A 20,442-nucleotide genomic window follows, 5' to 3' on the forward strand; every position below is an offset into this window, starting at 1 on the left:
AGCTCCCAGCAGGGCCCTGCACTTGGCCCTTTGCAATAAACCCCCAATTTCCATGACCAGAAGAAGATTTATTGTATTGGAACAGGAACCTTGCTCACTCTGTCATCCTCTTTACCACTCTCTTGCCTTCTTTCTCTTTACCACCCTCTTAATCCTTTTGGGGCCTGCTCTGAGCTGTGCCTGGCAGCTCCCAGCAGGGTCCTGCACCCAGGCCCTTTGCAATAAACCCCAAATTCCACCACTTGGCTTCAAAAATCTCTCATCTCCATCCATCCCGACCATCCTATCCCGACACTCCTACAAATTTAGAATTTGTTTTATTTCCAACATTTGGGCTACAGGAGAGGTGAGCCATGGGTGGAATCACACCCGGGGATCCACAGGGGTTTTCTGCACTCGGGTTTTAATGCACCAGCCCAAGGCAGAAGTCATGGATTGTTGACAATTAAACACTTAGCACATAAAGAGCTGGAGATAAGGACTTGGATGCGAGTTCTGTCATCAATAATTCACAGGACATTAGAGCCTCAATGTCAGAAGTTGTACCAAGCACGGCCCTGACAGGGTATTAATGAAGCTGCTCCAGCCATTACACGCAAATTGCTAATTTATTCATCATTTACCAGCGCTGGGGAGAGGGGGGAAAGGGAAACCCAAGGTGTGAACAAAGCTGCAGATCCCTGAGCTCTAGATCTGTTTCATCCTTGGAGAACGAGTCCGAATTAATTGGGAATTTTTTGGGTTTTCTGTGCTGATTAAAACTTCCCCATTTCTTCTCCTTTGGCAGTGGGTCTGTTTTCATCAGAAGATGTAAAATTAAAAAAAAAATAAAAATTGAGGGGTGGCTTATTTTGCCCAGAAAGAGGCACCTGTAGTGGTGCCTTAACTCTTTGTTTTTATTGTCTCATGTTGTCCTAATGCAAATAGTCCAAATTATTGTAACTCTAAGTATGGAAAAATAGAAGAGAGTAGGGTCTGTTTTCATCAGAAAATGTAAAATTAAAAAAAAAATTCAAAATGAAGGGGGTGGCATTTATGCTGCAGAGTGAAAGCTCCCATGGTTCAGCTCAGATCCTCAAGTTTTCTGCCTTGGAATTGATGAAATTTTCCATTGGGGCATCACGGGATTTTTAAGGCAGGAAAATCGTGGCCAGCTTTTGTGGGAATGTGGGGATTTTGAGGCTCAGTCAATTCAGCTCAGCTCCTCAAATTTTCTGCCTTGGAATTGATGAAATTTTCCATTGGGGTATCACGGAATTTTTAAGGCAGGAAAATCACGTCCACCTTTTGGTGGGAATGTGGGGATTTTGAGGCTCAGTGGTAGAAGGAGAGCTCCTGGCTGTGCTGCTTCAGCTCCTGTAGGATCCAAGGATTTGGGAAAAAACATTCCTGGAACTGTGTGGAGCTCCTGTGGACACTGCTCTGCTCACTCCCAGACCTGGCAGGGTTTCAAATGGACCCATCCTGGAGAATTATCAACCCCAGGTGGAATAAATAACTGCACACTTCAGCTTTTACATTTATTGGGAATAATAAATATGAATTCCTGCTCCAGTGTTCCTGGCTGCGATGCAGATGGGGTTAACTGAGATATGGGAGAGGTATTTTCAACATCACTTATGATAATTAAGTTCTGAATCTTGTTTGAGGGAGTTGTGTGTGCTGCTGTCCAACCCGGAATAAAAATAGTGATTAATGATGATATTTTTCATATGCAAATGAATATCTGATCTATAGGTAGCGAAAAATTGTCATAACAGAACAAACCAAGCAAGGGTTTTTATTCAGAAGTGAATATTTATGCAGTGTGGGTGCAGATGCAGTCTGGATGCAGATATAGGGGAGGACAGGTTGGTTTCCATGGATTGTTTTGTGGGTTATTATTTATTTTTCGGAATGGAGTTGAACTCTTGGCCCATCCTATATCCCAGGTTTTTCCTGCTCCTTCAGAGGATCCTGGGGCTGGTGACTCCATCTGGGATGGATTTCAGGGACAAGCAGCAAGCCAGGAATGAGGAATTGGGATGGAAGGGCTGGAATCTGACCTTGAGATCTGTGCAATTTTAATTTTTGGTACATAGTGGGATCATCAGAGAAATCACCCCCACAGATGTGGAATGCTGAGCAGGGAGATCCTGGGCCACAGTGGGAAATATTTTAGATATTTAAAACTTAAATAGCACCCGATGGTTGGCTCATGACTGACTTTATAAGGCACTGACACCATTCTGGGAGTTGTTCCCCAAATAACTGATGGGGATGTTTAGCACAGGGACGGATGGGAATGGCACAAATATCCAAGTTTTAGGAGCTGTTCAGAACAGGCCAGTGCTGCCCTCTGAGCAACCTGAGTGTGCTGGGGCCAGAAATGGTCCCTGAGGGATCCTGGCCCTGCCCTGAGCATTCAATTCCTTGGAGTTTTTGGCTAAAGAGGCTCCCAGAGCCAGCTCAGGGAGCTGCTGCTGCCCCTGCCCCTGTTCCACATCCTCTGGCACCTTCCTGATGAGCTGGAAATTAACCCAGGCTTGGTAAACTGGGAATTGACCCAGCCCTGGTGAACTGGGAATGAAATCAGCCCTGGTGAACTGGGAATGGACCCAGCTCTGCTGAACTGGGAATGAAATCAGCCCCGGTGAACTGGGAATTGCCCCAGCACTGGTGAGCTGGGAATTAATCCAGCTCTTGTGAACTGGGAATGGACCCAGCTCTGGTGAACTGGGAAAGAATCCAGCCCTTGGGAAACAACCCAGCCCTGGTCAACTGGGAATTGACCCAACCCTGGTGAACTGGGAATGAAACCAGCCCTGGTAAACTGGGAATTAACCCAACCCTGGTGAACTGGGAATGAAACCAACCCTGGGGAATCAACCCAGTCCTGATGAACTGGGAATAATCCAGCACTGGTGAACTGGGAATTAACCCAGCCTTGGTAAACTGGGAATGAAACCAGCCCTGGCGAATTGACCCCGCCCTGATGAACTGGGAATAAAATCAGCTCTGGTGAACTGGGAATTAACCCAGCTCTGATGAACTGGGAATTAATCCAGCCCTGGGGAATCAACCCAGTCCTGATGAACTCGGAATTGCCCCAGTGCCGGTGAACTGGGAATGAACCCAGTCCTGGGGAATCAACCCAGCCCCGGTGAACTGCGAATTAAGCCATTCATGGGTGGGAATTGGCCCAGCCCTGGTGAACAGGGAATTAAATCAGTCCTGGTGAACTGGGAATGAACCCAGCCCTGATGAACTGGGAATTCCAGCCCTGGTGACCTGGGAGATGACACCTGGGAGCTGGCACAGCCCAGGTCCCACCCTGGCTCTGGGCTGGACCCTGCAGGATCCCAGCCCCTGCTGCGATGAGAGGAGCTCAGGAGGAACGAGGTGTCACTGATTCTGCATCCTCACTCCTGCCCTCTTTATCAAAGTCGGTGTTTTTCTGACTAAAAGGCACTTGGATTTAAAAAGAAAAAAATTACAGGCTGCGAGGCAGGGGATTAACCCTGTCCCAGCCGCAGCAGGACGCAGAGTGTTTACATTTGGAGTTGCTGCCTGCAGTCAAATCAAACGCCTTTTGTGGGGATGATCGGTGTGATCACAGCCCCTGCACCAAGATCTCACTTTTAACCTGCAAACCTTCCTTTTCCTGCCTCCCCTCCCACGGGAATACAGGGGAAAAAAATTTAAAAAAAGAAAAGAAGAGCAGTTTAGAATTTGCCCAAGCCAAACACACGGGTCAGGTGGATTAGAGCAAGCTCAGGTTGGCAAATCCCAAAGGGGAGCAGATGTTTTGTTTGGCGTCCCTTCCCGAAAATCCCACGCCATGAACATCCCATAATCCAGGGCGGACGGAGGGAGCCGGGCAGGGGACGGACGGTGGGCAAAGGCAATGCTGTGTCTTTAATTTTCTTTTCCGAGAGGGAAGCGAAGTCTGCAGAGCCATGACAGCCTCACTTGTTCAGCCTTTAATGCGCGCTGGGTTTTCTCCAGTGGAGGGCACTCGGCGCTCCGCAAACTCCATCCTCGGCACCCGCCAGCTCCGGAGCATCATCGCTCTCTGGAAAGCCTCGGAATTAGACGAGAGCTGCCTCTCAGCACAGCTACAAAACACTTTAAACCCGACCAGCTGAATGGAATAAACCGAGCCTGCGGGGCTGCCGAGCCGGGCTCTGGCACAGCACGGGAGGCCCTGCGGAGGATGGATCGCGGTGCCCGGCCATGGCAAGAGGCAGCAGCGGCACAATGAGGGATGCCAGGCACCGCCAGAGCATCGCTCCTTCCTCCCGCAGAAGTTGGTTCGTCTCCATCGCCTGCTCCGGCTTTTCTTTCCAAAAAATCGCCACTTAACGCCGCCGCTCCTCTGATGACTTCCACAATGGCTCTCAGAGCTTAGAGTCCCTCCCTACCCCCCCCACACTCCCCCCATCCTTCGTCCTGTCTTCCCCACCCCCAACCCCTTCCCTTCTCCTCTTTTCCCTTCCCCTCGTCCCCCAAAAAATTCCGGCTGCTCCTCTCCGGGGAACTTTGTGGGGTTCCTGGCGGGCAGGGCTGGATGGCGGCGGGGCGAGCGGCAGCGACGTGAGGATGCTGATGGTTTAAAGAGGGGAGAGAAGGAGGCGAGGGGGAAAAAGCCGAAAAAATTTTTAAAAAGGGGGAAGAGAGAGGAGAAAACATCTGGAGGAAGGCGAAGGAGGACGCTATTGATGACAAAAGGATGGGTGAGTGAACTTTTTGTGGTTTGCTGGCTGGCACAGCTGCAGCTGTGGGGTGGATTTTGCAGCTGGATTATTCGGTGGTGGCGGCGGCGGCGGGGAGGGGGGGGGGGCAGCAGCCAGCGGCGCATTCCGCTGTGCCAGGTGACTCACGGCACTGAAAAATCGCCTTTTTAGCCCTTGTCCCCCCCCCCCCCCCCCCCTCCGGGCACACAAACACAGAGACACCCACACACCTTTCCTCCCGCAGTGGCACCCACGGGCGGCTTCCTCAAATCCCACCCCCGCACCTGCAGGGCACCTTTGGGGTCCCGACCCCCCCCCAAAAATCCCTGCCGGCTTCACACCCCCCCCGGCACCGTTCGGGCTGGGTTTAGCACTTGGCAGGATGTGGGAAGCGAAGGGGAGCTGTTTGCTTAGGTGGGTTTTGAAGAGGCTGAAAAGATGCCCCCGGTACCTCTGCTACATCTCCAGCAGTCATTTGGCAGTCGGGGTTTTTTTGGAGTGTGACAGGTTTATTCCCCTCCTTCCTTCCTTCCCCATCCCCAACCCCCGAGTCTGTAACAGCCAGAACATATTTCTTTCTAGCTGGCTGCTGCTGGCAAAAAGAAGGAGCCAAAAAAAAAAAATATAGAATTTAAATTACAAATCTACCCATTAAACTGTAAGGCATTCTAGATCAGGAATTGTTTTTGCAGGTTTAAAATTGGATTAAAGACCTGCAGCACTGGGTTGGTTCTCTGTGAGTGTGTGTGACAAATAATAAAGTGATTATTTATCAAGGAGATATGAGCCTCTGAAATATTTCCTGTTGGAAGAATGCATTTTCATTCTCAGCAAGGCTGCAACTCTGGGAGGCAGCAGCCCTAAAATTATTCCAGGCGTGCAGATGGGTGTTGGGGGTTCTGACACCCCCTCCACGCCCTCTCATAATTATTCAGGATTCCATAGATTCAATTATTACATATGTCCTCACATCCAGCGCTGCTGCATGACAAACATGACATCTTAAAGGCAAACCCTTAAAATCAGTCAGGAGAGGGGAATTGAAAGAGAAATAAAAATCCTCCTTTAAACTTTCTGGGTTTGCTGCTCTCTGGAAGTGTTGGGGTGGGTATTTTCATCATCTGCTGGATTAATTCAAATTAATAACTGTTTAGGTATTCACCTAATGAATTAAATGAAGTTTAATGGGTTAAGGCTCATTTGAAAGGAATATGTCTCCTACCTTTACCTGGCATTGGGGTCCTGTGACAACATTCCTGGTGCACTTCTCTGCATGGACAAACTTTGTTTCTCTGCATCTATTTCTGTATTTTAGGTACATAAAACTCACGAGTTTTACTTAAACCTACTCCTGAACCTGAATCACTCAGTGCAAAAAGTAAAAACCTTCACTTAGTGCCTCGTTTTACAATAAATACAGGTTACAAAGGTGGATCAAAACTTCAGGAGAAGTAGATTTCCCTGTTTCTGAGGTAATTTTGGGGGGATTGGATTTGCAGTTGCTTTCCTTGGGGAGCACGTAGGAGCAGGAGCTCTGGCTCATTTCCTCTCCAGCACTCTGGAGCATCCAGCACAGTGACTTGACAAATATGTTTATTGTTCAGAGCTCAGCACAGAGCACTGAGGACACCCCAGCTCCTCGGAGAGCTGGAGGACAGGAGCACAGAGGGGAGGAACAGGCTCCTGGAGCTCCTGGAGAACCCTCAGGGTCATCATGGTGCTTCTCTTTCATTTCCCCACCTCAGCTGAGTCCTGAATTTGTTAATGGGGAAAATCCCAGGCTATAGGGTCAGAGAATCCTTCAGGATTCGCCCCATATCCTCCCATTTCCCACCCAACTCAGGATTTTCCATACCTGGGTCTACTCCTGGGTCAGGGGTCTGGAAATCTCAGCCCTCATTCTGGAGAAGCTGCAGGCTGTACGGAGGAATTTTACCAGATTGAACAGCAGAAAGATGCTCTCTTTAACATTCAGGAGAAGCTGAACATTCTCCAACAGGGAGGCAACAGATCCAGAGGAAAAGAAGGAAAGAAAAGGCTGGAAACCTCATCCCCTGCTCCTCCTCTAACAAACTGGGTGCGTGAAAAACAACCAGGGGAGTCTGGTGGTAGTGAGGGCCACCAGATGAGAGGAGGCCAGGCAGGCACTCCGAGGATGGAGATTTGCACCACAAAGAGATGAGGCAGGAGGCAAACAGGTTTGTGTCTCCCAAATCCCCAAATCCCAGCTGGGCTCAGGCTGTCCCCAGTGACGCGGTCATCTGGTCATTTATGACGTGGTCATCTGGTCATTTATCTGCAAGGTTTTCCAACCAGATGGTGATCTGCTCATTTATCTGCAAGGCTTTCTCATGGTGTGGTGACCTGGTAATTTATTTTCAAGGCTTTCCAATGGAGTGGTGATCTGGTCATTTATCTGCAAGGCTTTCTAATGGTGTGGTGATCTGATAATTTGTCTGCAAGGCTTTCCAACAGTGTGATAACCTGGTAATTTATTTGCAAGGTTTTCCAATGGCGTGGTGATCTGGTCATTTATCTGCAAGGTTTTCCGAGAGTGTGGTAATCTGGTATTTTATCTTCAAGGCTTTCCAATGGTGTGGTGATCTGGTAATTTATTTTCAAGTCTTTCCAACAGTGTGGGGATCTGGTCATTTATCTGCAAGGCTTTTCAACGATGTGGTAATCTGATAATTTATTTCTAAGGCTTTCCAATGGCATAGTGATCTGGTAATTTATCTGCAAAGCTTTCCAGTGCTGTGGTGATCTGGTCATTTATCTGAAAGGCTTTCCAGTGGTCTGGTGATCTGGTAATCTATGACGTGGTGATCTGGTTATTTATCTGCAAGGTTTTTCAACTGTGTGGTAATCTGGTAATTTGCCTGCCAGGCTTTCCAATGGTGTGGTAATCTGGTCATTTATGGTGTGGTAATCTGGCCATTTATCTCCAAGCCTTTCCAAGAAAGGCGTGGTGATCTGGTCATTTATCTGCAAGCCTTTCCATCTGGTCATACATCTGCAAGGCTTTCCAACGGCATGATAACCCGGTAATTTATCTGCAAGCCTTTCCAACAGCATGGTGATCTGGTAATTTGTCTCCAAGCCTTTCCAACAGCCCTTTTTCCCTTTGGCTCTTGCAGGTTTCCACGTGACCAAGCAGCGGGGAGGCTCCAGGGCGCTGCTGGGGCTGCTGCCCCTGGCGCTGCTGGCGGGGCTGGCGGGCGCGCAGCGAGCCTGCCCCAAGAGCTGCCGCTGCGACGGCAAGATCGTGTACTGCGAGTCGCACGCCTTCCGCGACATCCCCCACAACATCTCCAGCGGCTCCCAGGGCCTGTCCCTGCGCTACAACAGCATCCAGAAGCTCAAATCCCACCAGTTCGCCGGCCTCAACCAGCTCATATGGCTCTACCTCGACCACAACTACATCAGCTCCGTGGACGAGGACGCCTTCCAGGGCATCCGCCGGCTGAAGGAGCTGATCCTGAGCTCCAACAAAATCACCCACCTGCACAACAAGACCTTCCACCCCGTGCCCAACCTCCGCAACCTGGACCTGTCCTACAACAAGCTGCAGGTGCTGCAGGCGGAGCAGTTCAAGGGGCTCCGCAAGCTGCTGATCCTGCACCTGAGGTCCAACTCGCTGAAAACGGTGCCCATCCGCGTTTTCCAGGACTGCCGCAACCTCGACTTCCTGGATTTGGGCTACAACCGCCTGCGGAGCTTGTCCCGCAACGCCTTCGCCGGCCTGCTGAAGCTGACGGAGCTCCACTTGGAGCACAACCAGTTCTCCAAGATCAATTTCGCCCACTTCCCGAGGCTCTTCAACCTGCGCTCCATCTACCTGCAGTGGAATAGGATCCGCTCCATCAGCCAGGGCTTGACGTGGACCTGGAGTTCCTTGCACAACTTGGATTTATCGGGCAACGACATCGCGGGCGTGGAGCCCGGCACCTTCCAGTGCCTGCCCAACCTGCAGAAGCTGAACCTGGATTCCAACAAACTCACCAACATCTCCCAGGAGACCATCAACACGTGGATCTCACTCATCTCCATCACCCTGTCCGGGAATATGTGGGAATGTACGCGGAGCATTTGCCCCCTGTTTAATTGGCTTAAGAATTTCAAGGGAAACAAGGAGAGCACCATGATCTGCGCGGGCCCCAAGCACATCCAGGGCGAGAAGGTGAGCGACGCCGTGGAAACCTACAACATCTGCGCCGAAATCCAGGTGGTGGCCACTGAGAGGTCCTACCAGGCCCCCAGAACCCCCCAGAGACCCGTGTTCATCCCCAAACCCACCGTGTCCAAACTGGAGAGCCACCAGCCGACGCCGGCGACGCCGAGCCCTTCCGCGGACATCCCGACGCCCGCGGTGGAGCCGGAATACGAGCACGTGTCCTTCCACAAGATCATCGCGGGGAGCGTGGCCCTCTTCCTCTCGGTGGCCATGATCCTGCTGGTCATCTACGTGTCCTGGAAGCGTTACCCCGCCAGCATGAAGCAGCTGCAGCAGCACACGCTGATGAAGAGGCGCAGGAAAAAGGCGCGGGAGTCAGAGAGGCAAATGAACTCCCCTTTGCAGGAATATTACGTGGACTACAAGCCAACAAACTCTGAGACCATGGATGTATCCGTTAATGGATCTGGGCCCTGCACCTACACCATCTCTGGCTCCAGGGAATGCGAGGTATGAACCATGAATCCTCCTAAAACCATTTCAGCTGCTGGGAAGGAGAGGTAAATGTTTCGAAGCTCTTGAGGTGTCTCTGAATGTGAGAAAGATTGATGAGATTTTGGGGTTTTGGGGGTTTTTTTTTTTCTTGCCTGCGTCGGGGTTTGCTCTGTGGAAGGTTCTCTGGTGTTAAATGACAACAGGCAGGGAAGGGATGGTGATTATTTTGAATAATTAAGACTTATTAAAAAAGCGATTAAGTTGGAGTCAACAACTGTGATAAAGGCATCTGGAGTGTTGTTCTCCCCCTGTTTGCACCCATTTGATGAGCTGTGGCTACAACAGAATCCTATTTTTAATGGACTGGTAGATGCAGAGGAGCTTAAGAGCCTTTTCTGGTTTAAAATTAAATATGGAAACCTCTTTTCTCCAGACGCCACATCAAATCTTGAGGGGATTGTGGCCTATTTAATGATAAAGCCAAAGATTTCCTGCATTTTTGGTCTGGTCCAGGAGCAAACCAGGGGACAACAGGACTGCAGCAGGATCTTGGAGTTGTTTTCCTGGAGCCAGCAGGAACACAGAGGCTCCTCTGGACTTGAGCCTTTGTCAAACAGCACGTTTGGGTTGGGAGAAGGGGATTCTTGGAGGGTTTAATTGCATTTCAGTGATCAGTGGAGGCTTAGACAGCCCTGCTGGAGCTGATTCCCACAATCTTGATTTGACTCAGCAACACGGGGAAACGCAATCAGGAAAAGCTCTCAGCTCTCTTCTCTTCTGCTGTCCAGCTTGGCAAGGAAATTCCAAATTGCTGTGTTGCTCCACTGCTGTGGATGCAGGGGATGGGTTTGCTTGGGATGATGCTGTTTGTTTGGAGCTGGCAAAGGAGGATTTGCACAATTTCACTGCAGTCCTGCTCACTTAATCCTGATTGTGATGTGGCACCAGGTGGGCTTGGCTTCCTTGGTCGTGGATGTTCTACCTGAGGGTGTTTTGTGTGCCTGTTGGAGTTTATTACCCACAGGTTGGGGTTGGTTGTGGGAATTGTGAGCCCTGGATTTGGCACCTGGGTGTGGTGAGGATGAGCAGGATGGGATCTGGATAGTTCAAACCCCGATGTTTTGAATTGAATTTTGAATTTTGAACCCAATTCTCTGACAATGTGAGAGGTTTCATATTTGGCACCTGGAGTCCCCAGGTGGTTTTGGACTGTGGAGTTTAAGGGGAAGGAATAAAAATGCCGTGATTTGGGGTTGCTTCCTCTGGTGCAGTGCTGTCTTCAGAACAGAAAACCACTTTCCACGTGCCTGTTGGTGATGGATCAGCTCCACTCATGTGCCTGTTGGAGTTTTTGTGCAGGTTGGGGTTGTGATCTGCAGTTCTGGGATCTGGATTATTGTTCAAACCCAGTGTTTTGAGATGAATTTTGAATTTTGAACCCAATTCTCTGATAATGTGAGAGGTTTCATATTTGGCACCTGGAGTCCCCAGGTGGTTTTGGACTGTGGAGTTTAAGGGGAAGGACTAAAAATGCAGTGATGAGGAATAAAAATGCCATGATTTGGGGTTGCTTTCTCTGGAGCTTGTTGTCTTCAGAACAGAAAACCACTTGCCATGTTCCTGTCATTGCTCCAGGAAAATGCAGAATTGGAGGTGTGAGGTTTGCTTTACTCACTTTTACAGCACAAGTGGAAAATGAGTGATGTTCAAGTCATTTTGAATTCCCCCTGTCTGTCACACCTGGTCTGGGAGGCTCTGCCCCCTTCACACTCAGGTTCAACACCCCTGAAGTTTCATTATCTTGAATAAATGTTGTTTAGTTTGGTGGGAAACAGATGAATGTGAATGTGCACGTGGTAAATGAGAATCCAGGAAATGCCACCACCAACCCCGATGCGTTTTGGATCCCAGAACACAGGCACGATGTTTGGCAGGCTGGAATTTGGATAATTCAGATTACAGCAGGCAATTTCAAGGTCCAGGAGGTGCTGTAACGTGGGGCCAGCCTGGTGTAATTCCCCCAGGTGTTTGTGGTTGTTACACACAGCATTAAACACCAGGGGACCCCAGCTCACCTGGATTCCAGGCGCTGTGGCAGCACCAGAACAGTTCCTGGGTTTTAATTTGGATTAAATTACGCTGATGACAACAATTTCTGGTTTTTAATTTGGGTTAAATTAAACAACAATGGATTAATTGGGGTTAAATTAAATATTAATTAATGGACTGAGGGGGGTTTGTGCTGTAAATCAAACTGTTTGGGACACCCCAGAGCTGTCTCTAACAGGTCACTCTGTGTCCTTCTTGAGCTTCCAGCGGTTCTTTGCACACCAATAAAATCTGGAGGATGATAAAGACTTCAGGAGGTGGAAAGCAGATCATTGAAGGCACATGTAGCAACCCAAAGCCCCCACTGAAATCCTGTCTTCAGCTTGGATTTGACATTCTGCGTCTCCATAGCTACAAGGTTCCACTTGTAAGAGGAGAGATATTCAATGTACAGCACTTAAAAATGGTTTAAAAAAAAATCCCTTGTAGAGTCTTCAGCAGTGGAAAGGGTTTGTGTTTGGTGGAAGGAAAAAAAAAATAGGAAATGGAACCTCTCTTTATTTCGTAATTTACCCGTGCTTGTGGAAAAACTATTATTTTGTGCAGGTGTGATGCAGCTCAGGCCCATCCCTCATTCCCTGTGCTCAGCCTCAGCTTTCTCCCAAAAATAGAAGCCCTCAGAGGGGAGAGGAGTGCCTGGATCCCTGTGTGAGGGCAGGCAGGCTCCAGGACTCATTGATTGATTGATTTTACCTCTTTTAGCAAGATTTTCCAAAGCATTTTCTGCTTTCCTGGGTTCACTCCCTGTGCTGAGGGTCCAGGAATGGTGTGGGATTGGAAAAAGGTGATGGATCAGCTCCATTTGGAGTGGGAAAGGGAAGGGAAAGATTGATGAGATTTTGGGTTTTTGGGGTTTGGTTTTTTGCCTGCGTCGGAGTTTGCTCTGTAGAAGGTTCTCTGGTGTTAAATGACAACAGGCAGGGAAGGGATGATGATTATTTTGAATAATTAAGCCTTATTAAAAAAGTGTTGGATCCTGGGGTGGGGTTTGGGGTCGGGTGAGCCAAGCTGGGACCTTCACAGGGATCAGTTGGGGTGTGGGAGCATCCAGCTCATGTTATCCATAAAACACTGATTTTCCAAGGCAGAAAAGGAGTGGAAGAATCCAGCTCATCTCATCCACAAAACACTGATTTTCCAAGGCAGAACTGGCCTGGGAATGATGCACTGAGGCATTTCCACAGCTCTTTTCTCCACAGCAGCCCCAGGGATGGTGCTGCTTTAAAATTCTATGAGGTTTGGAGCATCCAGAGGTGGGAGCAGCTTTGTGGGGCTGCATTTCCCATTCCCTGCCCCAGGAATGCTTCCCTGTGCTGGGAATGGGAGCCCAAGGCAGGCTGGCTGCAGGCAGGAGTGGCTTTGGCAGCGCTGGGATTACAATCACTGACACCTGGGCTCTCTGCTCAGTCTCTTGGCAGGGCTGGCTGAAATGACTGGATGCTCCCAATTTGGGCTCTGGCCATGCAGTTTAGCAGAGTGCTGCTCCCCCAGCCTGGGGTTTGCTTTGTGCATCTCCCTCCCTCTCATTTTCCCATTTATTTTGTGCTTTTTCTGGAGATCTGGAAGCTGTGAAAAGGGATTTCACAAAGCCAGCCACGGCGCTGTGCGCTTCGTGCATGTCACACTCACAGAATGGCTGGGAAGGTGCTGTGGGGAGAAGGAAAATGTTTAAATGTTTCCGTCTCCTGGAAGGTCATTGCTGTCCCCTTTCCCAGGCTGGCAGGGACAGAACAAACAAGAGGCAGACAGGTGAACAGATTTTCTGTGTGAACTGAGCTTTTTTGTGCGAACTGAGCTTTTCTGTGTGAACTGAGCGCTGTGAGGTCGCTTTTTACACCTCTCCCTCTCCATGTCTGGCCGTACCCCACAGTGGATAAGCAGCCACCTGTTTTTATTATATATTTATTTGTTAAACTCACAGGGACGGCTCTGCTGTGCTCTCCACAGGGCTGGGTGTCACCTGCGCTCACAGCTTTTAAATCAGGCACTCAGCGAGGAAATCTGCTCCTTTCCCCTCTCTCCATTGGGAGGAAATGCATTGATAAATTGAACAAATTTACAGTTTATAAATAAATAAATAAATGGGGAAAATGCAAATGTAATATGTATATAAATATAATAAAAATATAAATGTAATTTATAAATAAAGAAATAATTGATAAATTGAATTAAAGATACGCAGGCTTGGTGGGGCTGCTGCAGAGCTTCTGCTGAGCCTAATTTAAGGGAAATGTTGACATGCTGGTTTTTATTATTTATTTATTAAACATCATGGTGTTGACATGCTGGTTTCTATTATTTATTTATTAAACATCATGGTGCTGCTTGAAGGAAAAGGATAAACCAGAATAGTTTCTATCTCCAGAGAGGGTTGATGGTGAGGTTCCAGTTCCATTTTAAATTGTAAAATGGAAATTTTACATTATGTAAATTAATTTAACATTAATGTAAAAATTTTACACTTTTAAAAACTCTTAAAAGAGCAGCGGTTGGGTTTCCTTTGGTCATCAGCTGAGCCTAATTTAAGGGAAATATTGACACGTTGGTTTTATTATTTATCTATTAAACACCATGGTCTTGACATGCTGGTTTTTATAATTTATTTATTTATTAAGCACCATGGTCTTGACATGCTGGTTTTTATAATTTATTTATTTATTAAGCACCATGGTCTTGACATGCTGGTTTTCTATTATTTATTTATTAATTTATTTATTTCTTAAACACCGTGGTGCTGCTTGGAACAAGAGGATAAACCAGAACAGTTTCCAGAGAGGGTTGAGGGTGAAGTTCCAGTTCCATTTCTCTGACTCAGCATTAAACGGGGCACCCTGGGGGCTTTTTTGCCCTTGGCATTGCAAATATAACCCCAGACTAAGGAGAGGTGTGATGGAGAGGCGCCGCTGAGGCAGCAAGAAAATGCACAGGGGCAAAATTTCCCTGCGAAATTCTGTGTGCGAGAGTTCCCAAAAAGACGTTCCCAAAATGGAGCGGCCGCGTTTCCGGCGGAGCCGAGCCAGCTGTGCCTCCTGCAGCAATTGAGGGCTGCAGATTTGGGAAAAAAAAAATTGGAAAAGGAAATGCAGGAGGATGTGGAACACTTGTGAAACTCTTACTCGGTGCTTCCTCTGGCGCCTGGCTGAGAGAGGAGCTCAGCAGGAATTTGGAATTGTGGTTCAGGCCCCATCTTTGCATGGATTTGCCCCTTGGAATTCTCAGTCTGCCCTGGTGGGAACTTCCAGCACTTATAGAGCAGGAGGTTCTTTGTAATTTTTATTTTTCCCCATGTAAACTGTGGTTAAGATTTTCCTTTATGTTGTGTGTTGATCCAATCAAGGAGCAATTGATGGTGAAATATGGAAGAAGTGGGATTTTCCTTTATGTTATTTGTGTGTTAATCCATTTAAAAAACAATAGATGGTGAAAGAAGGCAGGAATTATTTGTGTTTGGGCAGCAGCTGACAGCTCCCAGGTTTAATCACTGCATGGAAACACCAGAGGAATAATTTTTTGTGTTTGGGAGAACAAGACACAGCAAATAATCTCAGCCAGAGAGAGGAAATGAGACCTGAGGTGTGATTTCCTTGGAGGAGCTGGCCAGGGCAGTGGGGCAGCCTCAGGAATTCCCAGAATTTGGGAATTCTTTGGCAATATCCTGGGTTTGGGTGCTCCAGCTCTCAGCCCAGGGGTGGAATGGTTCAGCCCAAAGTTAGGCCAAGGTTGGGCCAAGGTTAGGCCAAGGTTAACCCAAGGTTAAGACAAGGTTAAGCCAAGGTTATGCCATGGTTAGGCCAAGGTTATGCCATGGTTAGGCCAAGGTTATGCCAAGGTTAGGCCGAGGTTAGGCCAAGGTTGGGCCTCCAGGCCACCATGCCCAGGACACTCAGTGCCAAGCAGGTCCTTCCACTCTCATCCACCCAATCCCCATTTTTCCAGGTTTTTCCACCACACCAATGCTGTCTTTGACGAAGAGACTTGAGTTCTGTGGTTTTGCTCATTTTCAGTCCGTCCTCATTAAAAAATCAGCTTTTCCTTCTGTGGGATGGCCCCTGAGAGCCCTGCTGATTCCCCCCATCCCTCACTGCCACATGTGGATTATCTTGGAACATGATGGATGCTTTAAAAGGAACCAACACGGCCATCAAAGCCCTGCCCCGGCTCAACCAGCATTCCTAAATCATCCTGGGCCTGAAATGTGCTGCTTCTTAAATTTAGAACGACGTGATTGCCTCAAAACCTTTCCATGTGTTAATTAAATCATCATAATTGTGGTTTCTGGAGACTGACAGGTTATAAATAGTTTTCCTTCTCCCCTCATCCCGCAATAATTGGTGGGAATGATGGGCAAGCCAGGCATTGTTTAACTGTGCCTCTGACACTGCTCTTCCCGTTCCAACCCCATTTCTGGATTGTCCTGAAATAATCAGCGGTGTCATCCTCAAAGGCTGCTTAATTGCCAGACGCTTCTCACATTGCTGGACGAGGAGAGAAGTGCTTTCCATCATTATCCCGTTAATTTAGTGGGAGGGGAGGTCAGGAGCTCCGAGGTCAGGGCAGAGGTTCCGCATACGGGACGCTCTGAATAAACACAGAGATATTTTAGTCATGGTTTCACCCCCATCTATCCTGCCTTGTCCAAGATTTTGTGGAAATAGAACACAAAATCTCTGCTCTTGGTGTTCTGAGCTTTGTTTTCTTCTGTTGCTGCCATGGAATGGTTTGGGTGGGAAGGGACCTTAATTCCCATCCATTGTCAGGGACACCTCCCGCTGTCCCTCCAACCTGGCCTTGGACACTTCCAGGGATCCACAGCTGCTCTGGGAATTCCATCCCAGCCAGGAATTCCTTCCCAAAATCCCATCCAAACCAGCACATGGAATCCTGGAATGGTTTTGGGTTGGAGAAGACCCCAAAGCTCATCTGGTCCAACCATGGGTCCCACACTTTCCACTATCCCAGGTGCTCCAAGCCCCATCCAACTAGCCTGGCCTTGGGCACTTCCAGGGATCCAGGGGCAGCCACAGCTGCTCTGGGAATTCCATCCCAGCCCCTCTCCCAATATTCCTTCCCCAAACCCCATCCAAACCTGCCCATGGAATCCTGGAATGGTTTGGGTTGGAGGAGACCTCAAAGCCCATCCAGCCCCACCATGGGTCCCACAGCTCCCACTGTCCCAGGTGGCTCCAACCTGGCCTTGGACACTTCCAGGAATCCAGGGGCAGCCACATCTCTAAATCCCTTAAAGTTTATGTCTCAGCTGCTCTCCAAAAGAAGAAAATCAAAGCAAGGTCGCGTTGACTTTCATCAGAACCCGAGCACTGCAACCAGCCCTTGAACCTTTGAAGATCCCTCCTGTCTGTCTGTCCCTGCCCTCCCCTCCACTTAGAGGGGTGCCCTGCCTTTCTCTGGAGCAGGGCTGGGCTTTGGCTGCTGCTGCTGCTGCATGAAAGGCAAAAGCAGAATTGTCTGGAGCCTCGGGGGCCTCCAGCTGCGCCTGTTTTGTTCCTGCCATCAAAGCCAGCCTGAAGAGCTCTGCTTTGTCTTGGGGAGGCATTAGCACAAGGCTGTTTAGTGCCTTTTAAACCTCCATCCCATATTCAGATGCGAGACAGACTGACTTGGAGCCGCTCAGGTGCTGCCTCATCCCCGGAGTGAAATCGAACGATTTCAATGGAAATTTCGCCGCCGTTTCTTCCCCCCAGAGTTATAATTTTCCTTCTCAGAGCCTCTTAAATCACACGTTGGGCTGCTGGCTTTAAAAGCCACATCAATGTCACTTGTGAAGGCAAATGAAGGCAGAGCTTGGTCGCTCTGCAGTGGGAGCACAAATTGTACAAATCAGGAAAGGAAGGAGCCCACCGGCGGTTTTGAATTATGAGAAATTTGTATTTGAAAACAAAATCTATGGGTATTTTCTTTGGTGCCATTGCGTTGTTGAATATATTAAGGGCCCCAGTGTGTATAAATTCCTCAGCAATCTGAGGAATTGATTAACCTCTCTCTAGTTATGATTAGCTCCCAAATTTATTCTATTAATTTTCGAGAGTGAGGTCTGGACGCCGTTGTTTTGCTGTAAAAGGTGAGTGACTGGAATTAATGTTGCCTCAATCCGTTTTCCATGCAGGTGATAAGGAAAAGTAGAGGAGAAATTTCATATTTCCCTGATATTTTGCCATGAGTTTCATAAAAGTATTGGTGTAGTGAAGGCGTCTCTGTCCATGGCAAGGCAATGGCACTGGGTGGGCTTTAAAGTCCTTCCCAACCCAAACAATTCCAGGATTTTCTGAGTCTACATAAAAAATGGAAGTGGAGAAGAGGAATTTCCCCACCTTGTCCATCCAGGGCCACCCAAATGACAAATTTTGCTTTTTCCACCACCACTGTTTCTAAAAGGTGCCTCCAGAGAGTCACCTGAAATCTGCCTTTTACTTCGAGCTACAACAGCAGGTTAAATCACTACTAAGGAGAAAAACCAAGATCCAATAGGGAAGAAAAATATTATTCCCTTTGAAAGTGTGTCAGATAAAAAAAAATTGAATGGATTTTTCTCCATTCCCAGCAAGAGTTAAATCCCTTTTTCACCAGGGGGTTGGGGAGTGGCAGGACAGGTTTAATCTCAGCTATTCAAAAAAAAGGAAAAGCCTTTGAGTGATTGAACTATTCCACGTTCACTCTTTTGAGTAATTATCAGTATTAACCCAAATTAGCAGCCTACAGCTCAATTCAGGTCAAAGGAAATCAAATAAATTATAAACAAAACTCATAGAAAACCCCATAACTTTTCCCCTACCCCATTTTTTTTTGTAATTTTATGGTTTTTACACTCAATCTCTGGCTGTTATTTTTCATCCTGACCTCATGGCCAGGTAAGACAAGGCAGGGGCTGGCCTCAATTCAAACTGAGAGCAGCAATTAATTAGTGGCTGTGTGTACATTCTGTAAGTGGTTTAAGGAGTACTGGTTAAACATTGATGAATTTTAAAGCAGGATAAGCACATAAATAAGAGGTCACATGTGATTTCTGATCATTTCTTACAGCGGTGTATTAATTTTTTATTCATTCTGGAGAGCTGTTTACAAACTGCCTGGCACCAGCTGCAGTCAGAAAGCAAATAAAGCCCTCAGAAAAGGAAAAAGACTTCAAAAAAAAAAAATTTCCCCCCATCCAGGGGCATCAGGATGAAGAATTCAGGGAAAAAATAATGGGGTGGAGCTGAGTGGGAGCTGAGATTGAGAGTGGGGACTGTATATATAATATTATAATATATAATATTTTACTATATATTATAATATATATTATTATTATTATTATTATCATTATATATTAATATAATAAATATTCTGAGATTAAGAGTGGGAACTGTGGGACCTCTGGGCCAGTCCTCATTCTCAATCACAGAGTATTTATTATATAAATATATGATATTAATAATTATTTATAAATTTTATTAATGTATTTATTATAAAAAATTATAATAATAGTCGATTATATTAATATATAATGAATACCTTTATATACAGATTTATTATTATATATATTATAATTATATATATTATAATTTAATATCATAGATATATATTTATATGATATATTATATTTAATATACGTATTATATGTAATATAATACAACACAATAGTCTATTATATTAATATATAATGAATACCCTGAGATATATATTACCCTGAGATATATATTTATTATAATAAACATATATTATAATTTAATATAATATATAATATATATTTATATTATATGTTATATATAATATAATATAATATAATATAATATAATATAATATAATATAATATAATATAATATAATATAATATAATATAATATAATATAATATAATATAATATAATATAATATAATATAATATAATATAATATAATGTTATATTATATTATATTATATTATATTATATTATATTATATTATATTATATTAGTACAAATTATATATTGCATTAAGGTATAAACATAATTATAAATTTATAAATTATTTCTAAATTTTGGTTTACTGAAGATTTGAATTTTTGGGTGGGTTTTGTGGTTTTTTTTTCCTTCCTTTCTGCAGCAGTGAAGCACAAAGTTGACCAGGGTTGGGCAAGCACCCAATGGCTTTTGGCTCTTCTGGGCTAATTCATGTTGATATAAGGAACCCTCACAGCTTCAGGACTTTATTATCCGCTGTTCAGAGGTGCTGAGAAACACTCGAAAGCCCAGAGGAGCTTCTGATTTTCTGTCAGATCAAGATTCTGACTGATCTTACCCGGCAAAATTCATCTGCTGCCTCCTGAGCTCACCAGCCCTGCCTCGGCTCCAAAGCAGGACCCTGCAAAGTGCCCATAATTCCTCTCCTTTTAATCACCCTGTGCTTCCTCCCGGGCCCCAATTTGTGAATTTTGCTCCCCGATGAGATCAGCAGGTACCACCTTGAATGGATCTGAAGGGGTGTAGTGATCCTGCTCCGAGTTATGGTAAAAAGGATTTCAACCTGAAGGCTCTGCTTAGTTAATGAGTTAATGATAATGCCTGAGCTCATTACACCTCACAGGAGCTGTACAAACATGAACTAATTAGTACCCCCAACTAATACATCCTATTATGCACTGTAATTATGCATTGCTATCAGAGCTGGAGGAATTATTCATTGAGAACAATTTACCCCACACTTTTTGCCTTTTTTTTTTACCCCCTTTTCCTGTCGTGGATCTGTTTGCAAAATATTCCCAGGTGTGGTTGTAGCTGCTCCAGTGGGAGTAAAATCCCTTTGGGATTCTGAGCCATCGCTTCCCCTTTTTGTTTGATCCCTGAATGGGTCGGGAGGAATCTTAAAATCATCCAGCTCCAACCCCCAGGTCTGGTTTGGGGGCTGTTGTTAATTTTGGGATTATCATTTATTTTGGGATTTTTGTTTTCTCATTTTCTGCAGGTTCAGGTGAGTCAG

At 46.4% G+C, this 20,442-nt stretch overlaps 1 protein-coding gene across 2 annotated transcripts in view; it reads left to right on the forward strand.

Moving 5' to 3' along the window:
- Window positions 1-3,643: 3,643 nt before the first annotated feature.
- Window positions 3,644-20,442, forward strand: part of LRRTM4 (leucine rich repeat transmembrane neuronal 4) — a 117,261-nt gene continuing 100,462 nt past the window's right edge. Inside the window, exons 1-2 of one of the 2 annotated variants that reach the window (XM_063175251.1) lie at window positions 3,644-4,715; window positions 7,853-9,449. In XM_063175251.1, coding sequence (XP_063031321.1) covers window positions 4,712-4,715; window positions 7,853-9,405 — 1,557 coding nt within the window. In that variant the 5' untranslated portion in view covers window positions 3,644-4,711 and the 3' untranslated portion in view covers window positions 9,406-9,449. The remainder of the gene's footprint in view (window positions 4,716-7,852; window positions 9,450-20,442) is intronic. The other variant, XM_063175250.1, reaches the window with a different exon arrangement.

The sequence above is a fragment of the Melospiza melodia genome, chromosome 23 (assembly GCF_035770615.1).
Source record: "Melospiza melodia melodia isolate bMelMel2 chromosome 23, bMelMel2.pri, whole genome shotgun sequence".
In the NCBI taxonomy this organism is placed as follows: Eukaryota; Metazoa; Chordata; class Aves; order Passeriformes; family Passerellidae; genus Melospiza; species Melospiza melodia.